At 33.9% G+C, this 8,626-nt stretch overlaps 1 protein-coding gene across 4 annotated transcripts in view; it reads left to right on the top strand.

Annotated features, from left to right (window-relative positions):
* The first annotated feature begins 74 nt into the window (after positions 1–74).
* The window catches only part of LOC107660379 (phosphatidylinositol 4-phosphate 5-kinase type-1 gamma-like), a 61,944-nt gene continuing 53,392 nt past the window's right edge, over positions 75–8,626 (top strand). For 2 of the 4 annotated variants that reach the window (XM_016449655.1, XM_016449650.1), the window contains exon 1: positions 76–300. In XM_016449655.1, the coding sequence (XP_016305141.1) occupies positions 207–300 (94 nt within the window). In that variant the 5' untranslated portion in view covers positions 76–206. Of the gene's footprint in view, positions 301–8,124; positions 8,153–8,626 lie in introns of those variants that run through there. The other 2 variants (XM_016449649.1, XM_016449654.1) reach the window with 2 other exon arrangements.

Raw genomic sequence — 8,626 nt, 5'->3', positions numbered from 1 at the left:
CGTGTTGGATCGTGTGTGTGTGTGTGTGTGTGTGTGTGTGTGTGTGTGTGTGTGTGTGTGTGTACTCACACACATTTGATCGAGCGCTGTGCGGCAGACTCGCACACGCACACACACCGCGCCTCGGACCCAGATCATGACGCGCGCTCCGTTTCCCCTTCATTCGATTCGTTTGAACGCTCGACGGCCCGTTTGATCCGGATCCGATGGAGGGAGCCGCGGCCGGAGGATGTTCCCCGCTGCCGGAGGACGCGGACGCGGTGCTCGGCGAGGGATGCGGGATGGATGCTGCAGATCTCGGTACGCGGAGGATCTTTTACATTCATGCTTGTGTTTCACATACGGATCGATTTAATGCATATAAGAAAAAATACATTTTAAAAATATTATTTTATAACGCAGTCACGTTGGAAGTGCCTGACGGTACCAGGTTTATGAATACGCTAATCAAACTACCATGGTATTCCCATTTCATACAATCACTGATTATTTGACTGCCATAGCACTTCTGTTCTAAGTGCCATAATGTTTCGATTATTTATTTTCAGATTATTTCCATATGCTGTAAGAACATACCATGGAAAGTCACAATTAGTGACGATAGTATATTAAAATACCATGGTTTTACCATCTGATCACTGAATCGTGGTACTGCTATATATATATATATATATATATTAGATTGCATATGTAACATATGTACATAATAGACAAGAGAGGCAAAATATTTAAACATTTATATACAAAATAATCTATATACAGATACAATATCACTTTTTACCATGTTTTGTTTTGATATGTACCATAGTAGTGCCATGATACTCTTAGAAGAACCAATTAAATACCATGAGTTATGAATTTTTGTGTTATGCCACAGTATTTTAAGTATAATAAGGGTCAGATTATTAATTTTCTGTTCCTTTTAGTGTAGATGGATAAAGACTCTGATTTGTTCCTATTCATTAATATTAAATATTATTTCATAGAATATGATATGTTTATTTGCACAGATCGTACTGTGGTTTGTATTCGTGCGGTTGGACTCTGAGTATGTATTTATTTGTTCATTATGAGTGTTAATATTGAATGTCAGTACGAGTGTGTCCTTCAAATGTGAACTCAAAGTCAGTCTGAGTAATAATGCTCTGAAGTGTTGCGGTGAGCTGGAGAGTGTTTCCTCGTGTTGACAGCTGTTCCTGTAGAATATCCTGTTGAGAACACACAGACAGGGGGTCTCTTTCAGGTCCCGTGGGCTTGATTTTAGGGCTCTGCTGTGCTGCTCGATCAGTGCTCGGCTGCTAATCCTGTTTTTTAGCCACAGTTTTCCGCACTCAGCATTCCTGTTCATCACGGATTCAGACCGTGTGCCACCGTCACATGATCATCCCTTCTGTCTGTTGACGTTCATTATTACTGTAGTGTTGAGATGGGAGCTTTACAGTTAGATATTCCTGCTGTAGCTCTAATGAGAAGATGATGAGAGACTTAATGGAGGTCTCAGTTATGTTTCATTCAAATAAGAACAGTGTATCGGATGTTTCTTCTAAGAAGAAATTAAAACACACACATACAGTAAGAGAACAGAGCTGTAAAATGGACAGCTCAGATCATCTGATGAGAAATGTGACCCTGGAGCACAAAACCAGTCATAAGGGTCAATTTTTTGAAATTGAGATTTATGTATAAATGCACAAATAAGCTTTCCATTGATGTATGGTTTGTTATGATAGGACAATATTCGGCCGAGATACAACTATTTGAAAATCTGGAATCTGAGGGTGCAAAAAAATCTAAATATTGAGAAAATCATCTTTAAAGTTGTTCAAATGAAGTTCTTAGCAATGCATATTACTAATCAAAAATTAAGTTTTGATATATTCACGGTAGGAAATTTACAAAATATCTTCATGGAACATGATCTTTACTTAATATCCTAATGATTTTTGGCATAAAAGAAAAATGGATAATTTTGACCTATACAATGTATTTTTCTCTATTGCTACAAATATACCCCAGCGACTTAAGACTGCTTTTGTGCTCCAGGGTCACATTTGTTATTTTTTATTATATCTCAATATGAGCTCAAATATTTCTCATTATATTTTTCCCAGACCAAATGATCTGGGTGTTTAGGAGAAACATCTGAATGTTTATACTTGAAACATAAATTAAAAACTAATTTATGTCTCCTGAGCTTTGAAAGTGCAACATATACGAATAGAATCAAAATCCTCTTGATCTGGCAATTCTGAAACTGAAGAAAAGAGTCTTTTTCCCAGGAGAAACATCTGAGAAGCAGGAGACCTATGCCATATTTTCCATTAGCTCTCCATTTAATCTCATTCCTTTTAAGAAAAAATGCACCCAAGTGAGCGATTTTATATAAAAAAAAAAAAAGAGATCTGATTAGTTTTTTGTACTGTGCGCAGTGTGTGTTTACAGTGCAGACAGATGACATAGTGCTGCTGCTGCTCTTTTGCATGTTCTCGTGTGTTTGGAGAGGAATTGCTGCAGGTGGTTTGGAGTAAGGCTCTGATCACTGATCCGCCCACGTTAAACCTGCTCTCAGATCAGAGCTTATCCTGAAAAATAAACCACACGTCATTCCGTCCGAGATCACAGTCAGATATGGACAAACAAATGCATTTAAAGCTCCGTAGAAGCATATCAGGGAATCACAGGAAGGAAACGGGCGTTTGGGATGCATTATGGGAGGAAGCACATCAAATATGCGCTGCTGAACATGTTCCAGGAATCAGACGTTCTCGCGTTTGTTCTCAGTTGTCTGGTTGATAATGCTGCACTGGATCTTGTTATAGTCATATTGTAGATTAGTGTTGTTTAACTGTTTTTTTTTTTCCAGTGACCCAATACAGAACTAAACAGTTTGTCTAATGAAAGTATATAAAAATGTCCTGAAAATCAAACACTGACGTTTATGAATATTGCCAAATTTTTTCCTCCCTTTAAAAACTTCACTTCAAGCCTTTATATGTAATGCATTATCAAAGTATATTAAATGCATTAATTTGATGACTTATGCACATTTTTGTGCATGATTATAATGCACATTTTTGCATTGCATGAGCTCATGAATAATTTTAACCACAGTTACTGCTTTATAATACTTCATAATACTTAATAACGCATTATAACACTTATCTATTCATTGTCACACCTGTAAATATAATGCATTAAAAAAAAAAAAAAAAAACAGTTTCAGATGCGACAAGGAGTCTGCATATATCATAATGCATTTAACTTTGGTTATTATTTATGAAAAGATATAATGCATTATAAATAGCTATAAAATGCACTTGAAAGGCCTCAAGTAAAATGTTACCGACTTTATTCTGCTATTATAAATATGCATGATTATATGATTTGTAGCATCTTATTATTTGCATTTTTTTGCCTTCAGAACAGACCTGTGACCAGTTTTTGGGTCGTGACCCGCCAGTTAAGATCTAAAGCAGGAAAACTGAAGCGAATGGCTTGTTGCGTGCAGTTTGTTTTGAGAATAGAGGCTGTTGGCTGTTGTTGAGACTCAGTGTGTAACCTGAACTATGTGTTTCAGTCTCAGTGCTGAGCGTGCGAGCCTCTGGCAAACAGACACGCTCGTACCTGTACCACAGATTTACAGATCCACTCCACACGGTTAGGAAACTTATGAACAACCGCATAGGCCAGTTGAGTTGAGTTAACTAATGTGAAGTCAGGCGAAGGTTATTGTAAGATCTTGAGCTTCTGTCCTACAAAGATGTAAAGCTTAATTAAAGGGGTCATATGATGCGATTTCAAGTTTTCCTTTCTCTTTGGAGTGTTACAAGCTGATTGTGCATAGATAAGACCCCTGAAGTTGCAAAGACTAAAGTCTCAAAACCAAAGAGATATTCTTTATCAAAGTTAAGACTCTGCCACACCCCCCTAAAACGGCTCGTTCTAACACGCCCCCACATATCTAGGTCACTATGTGGGAATATTTGCATAATGCGCCCAAATGTTCACGCAAAGAAAGAAGGCGTGGTTTCAGTAACCGCAGTTAGTGTTGAAGCAGCATGTCAGGGAGACGCTGTGTGTTTCTAGGCGAAAGCAAAAGCACTTTATTTGGTTACCAAATACACAAAATAATGATCTTTAAAAAAGCATCATATGACCCCTTTAAACAAACTGCGCATGACAGAATGAAAGGCTCAGGGGTTTGTTTTTAAGAAGGAATGCAGTTTAGTCAGTCGCTCAGCTGTGTTCAGAGTTAATCATAAAGCTAGTTTTCTGAAGAAACCGTAGTGCTTTCGTACCACATGAGCCCCGTTAATAAGAACTGTGACCCATAGATTGGCAGAAGTTCTGTCCTTCATCCCGATGGCTAATGTAAATGGATAACAGTCTAGATCAGTGAAAACAAAATCTTTATTATTTTCCCAAATTCTGTGATTTCCATTGTAATTTTTCTGAAATCCATTCTAAAATCCAAGTTTGATAAAATTTTTATATTAAAAAATGATGTCTTATAAACAGAATTCATAAAATTGTAACAATTTAATAATTTATTAATTTGAACAATAATAGTGGCATATGAAATGTGTATTTATTTTCAGAAATGGATTCTTTTTGGATTCTGTATTTTATTGTTGAATATAGATTTATTATAAAAAACGGTGGTAATAAATGAGTACATAAAACTAACAATTGAATTAATCGTTTAAAATGTAATCAAATGAAATTTGAACAATTCCTTGGTTTAGTTTGTTTTGTTTTTTGGCAAAGTGCTGCATAACAGGTTTTAGTTTAAATTAAAACATTGGCAAAAATTTTGGGATATTCCTTAAAAAGAATGTTTTAATAAACTGTATTATTGTTATCTTTAATTATTTTTCTGAATGGATTCTACTGTATAATGGTAATATATTTCTGCTATAATTTAAGTTAAGCCAAACTTTTATTTTGTCAGGCTGTAGTGAAGAGCTTTGAGTTTCTGTGTGTCTGAAAACAGTTACATGCAGACTTCATATTAAATAGCAGTCTTTTTGCAGTTTAATATTCACATGCTTATATTGCAGTTTGATTATATGTACAGCCCTACTTTTGATTGGATCTATTCCTCCAAAATTTCCAAATTCTGTGACATTCCGTGTTAAACAGTACATTCCATTTTTACGACTGGATACCGCAATTCCATCCACGTTTTAAGAGCTGAATGTTTTTCAAGGTTTTCAGTCTTTTTAAACAATCAACTTGCATGACTTTCCAGTCGTTTGTGATTTACTGGATAACAATTAGGGACAATCATTTTTACTCACAATTTTTACCCAATAAAATATTTTAGAGCTTGGCGTAACTAGAAAAGTGCATTTTGATTATAAAAGCAATGGCGTTTTAAGATTTTACTGATTTTTCATGATCTTTCCAGCTCTGGAAGTCACACTTTTAAAAGAGTGTGTGGATTCTGGATTCTTTGAGGGGTTGAAATTAAAATAAGAAATATTTGAGTTGTTTTTGCTCGTTTTAATGCTTATCTAGTGTGTTTTGTGTTGTTCCTTAACAGCCTTTGTAATTCATTGTGAGTTCTTGCTTTTGGGAAACAGTGTTTCAGTTCAAACCTTATTGACACAAAAGAATTGTGAACAGAATTCCTAATTGAATTGAAATTTCTATCATAATTAGGTCTCAATCCTAATTAGTCTGCTCAAATCTACGCGGATAAGACTGCAGATTTTGGCTTTTTGGCGACTGTTTTCAGACGGCTGCAGTGAATTCTTCTGAGAAAGAACCGATCAGTGGATTTCATTTCATGTCATCAAATATTTAAAAGATACAAGACTTTTGTTTCAGACACTTAATAGTAAGTAAATGAGATGTCACTGGGCACAGCTGTATTCAGCCTGTAATACATGTGCACTTTAGTTTGAAGCACTTACTGTAGTTCACTGGGAGTGTTGCACGTTCTGCTTTGTAACAAAATCGCTGCTCCATTACAGTAGAAAAGAATTACGTGCCTCGAAGTTTATATCTTCAGTACTTTTTGTTTAGAACAAATTTTTAAGATCTCACCAGTTAATGTTAGTTTCTCCAAAAAAAAAAAAATATATACAATTAATGTCAAGTTATAACAATTAACTAAAACCATAAAAAAGTAAAACCATAAGAATTCACACACACACAAAAATAATGAATTCATTACTTGAAATAAAATAAACTTTTTTTCTTACATTTCATATCAGTTTAACTTATTTTATTTCAGCTAGTTGCCAATGCAACATTTCTAAAATAGCTAAAACTAAAACTGAAATAAAAAAATATAAAATTAAATATATAGAATGAAATAAAAGATATAAAAATTAATTAAAATACATTATATTTTCAAAAAAGAACAAAAACTAATGAAAACGACAAACTTTTTTTTTTGTAAAACTTTACAATTGAAATGAAAACAGAAAATGTAAAATTAAAACTAATTAAAAGTATTAATAAAATCTGATACTTAAAAAAACTTACTATTATAGTATTTATTAATATTTTAATCAGCTTTTATTTTTATATTTTAGGTTTTCATGTTAATTTTATTTTTAGTAATTTTGTTAGTAAATATTTTTCTAAAGCTTTATTGTAGTTTAATTTTAGTTTTAATATTTTTTGTTCTTTAACATAAACTTATTTTATTTCAGTTAGTTGCCAAGGCAGCATTTCTAATTTTTGATTAAGTTTTTTGTCAAAAATGTATTATTTATTTATTTCAGCTTTATTTAAATTAACATTTTTAAAAATAGTTTTAGTTTTAGTTAAGAATAGCACTGTTTTGAGCCATAAATTCATTACATGCAGTAAAGTTTCAGTGATGATTAATAATGTGTCCGTCCTGATCAGGTCGTGTGAGACGCTTCAGCATGTCTTCGATTGTGTAATAGATCAGAACATGAGCTGCGTGTTCCATGTTGCCATGGCGTCCACGACGACCGGCTCATGTGTCAGTGCAGTATTACAGAAGCACACGACATCACTGTTCAAACAGCGACATTCACTTCATGTGTGTTTGCCCACCGCCACCGTGCTTGTGTATTGCTATACGCTTGATAAGGTTTTCTGTGGTTTCTAGGGTGCTCTAGCTGGTTGCTAGGCACTAGGTACAGTAGTTGCTAGGGTGGTTTGATATTTACACTACTATTCAAAAGTTTGTGGTCAGTAAGATTTTATAATGTTTTTGAAAGGGACTCTTTTTTTTCTCACCAAAGCTGCATTTATTTGATTAAAAATAAAATAAAAACTGTAAAATTATGAAATATTATTACAATTTAATATAACTGTTTTCTATGTGAATATATAGTAAAATGTAATTTATTTCTATGATGCGCAGCTGAATTTTCAGCATCATTACTCCAGTCTTCAGTGTCACATGATCTTCAGAAATCATTCTAATATGCTGATTAAGAAACATTTCAGATTATTATCAGTGTTGAAAACAGTTGTGCTGCCCAATATTTTTCAGGATTCAGATTTTTTAATAGAAATCTTTTATGACATTATAAATGTCTTTACTGTCACTTTTGATCAATTTAATGGGTCCTTGCTAAATAAAAGCATTAATAAAAAAAAAAAAAAACTTTTGAATGTTAATGAGCAACAGTAATAGTGATACTTAAACGCTGCTAACTAGGAGACTGAGGCATCTGAATTGATTAAATGGACAGCAAACCCTCTTCAGTGCATTAAGCATTTTTATTATTCGTTTGTGCTGTTTGCTCATGTAAACAGAGTAATTATCATTATTTCTGATATCAGATGGACTCTGACTTCACAACAATCACTCACAAAACCACTCACTTCATATTGAATCTCAAACAGACTGTCTAAGAGCAGCAGGAGTTGGTGTGATTGTAGTTTTGTCTGCAGGATTCAGAGTAATCAAACAAACGTCTTTGTGTCTTTGAGTTCTGTCATGTCGCATGTGGCTCATCATCTGCCACAGGCTGCGGTCCTGAGCGCTGCTTTACATAAGGCTTACGTAACGAACGTAACGAACGGAGCACAGGGGATGCTCTTCCAGCTGTTGAGATCAGAGAACATGCATCAGATAAGCTGATTATGAAGCGCAGCAGAAACGCGCGGAGAAGCTCACTATAGTCGCTGGTTTCTCATGAGATAATGGAGTCCTCAGGTATGTTTCGTTTAATATGTGTTTAGTCTCAGATGTTTCTCCTAAAATAAAAATGAGTGAAGAGTTGTCCTGCAGTAAGAGTATAAAGCTGTGAAAGTGCTTTGAGTTGGATGAGATATTCTAAGAAGAAGGAGTCTTGGGCAAATGTCTCTATTTGCTCTCCATTTAATCTCAATATATTTTTAGGAGAAACACTTCATATATTAAGTAACTCTCATTTTTATTTTATTTAATTTTTTTATTTAATTTATTTATTTTCCTGTGGGTTTGAATCGATACTAATAATCAGACTTAGAAGAAAAGTGTGTAGCTCAGCAGCTGGTCTTTCATTGCTATTATATACTATATTTTGATATTTAATATTGTTTTAAATTATTTAATATTTTCAGTTTTCATTTTAGTTTGTTTTATGTGATTTTTTTTTACTTTTTCATTTTTTTAGTAATTCTTTTTTCATTCAAAAAGTTTTTTATC

The sequence above is a fragment of the Sinocyclocheilus anshuiensis genome, unplaced genomic scaffold (assembly GCF_001515605.1).
Source record: "Sinocyclocheilus anshuiensis isolate Anshui unplaced genomic scaffold, SAMN03320099.WGS_v1.1 scaffold1433, whole genome shotgun sequence".
Classification (NCBI taxonomy): domain Eukaryota; kingdom Metazoa; phylum Chordata; class Actinopteri; order Cypriniformes; family Cyprinidae; genus Sinocyclocheilus; species Sinocyclocheilus anshuiensis.
This window is presented reverse-complemented; position numbering and strand designations above follow the sequence as displayed.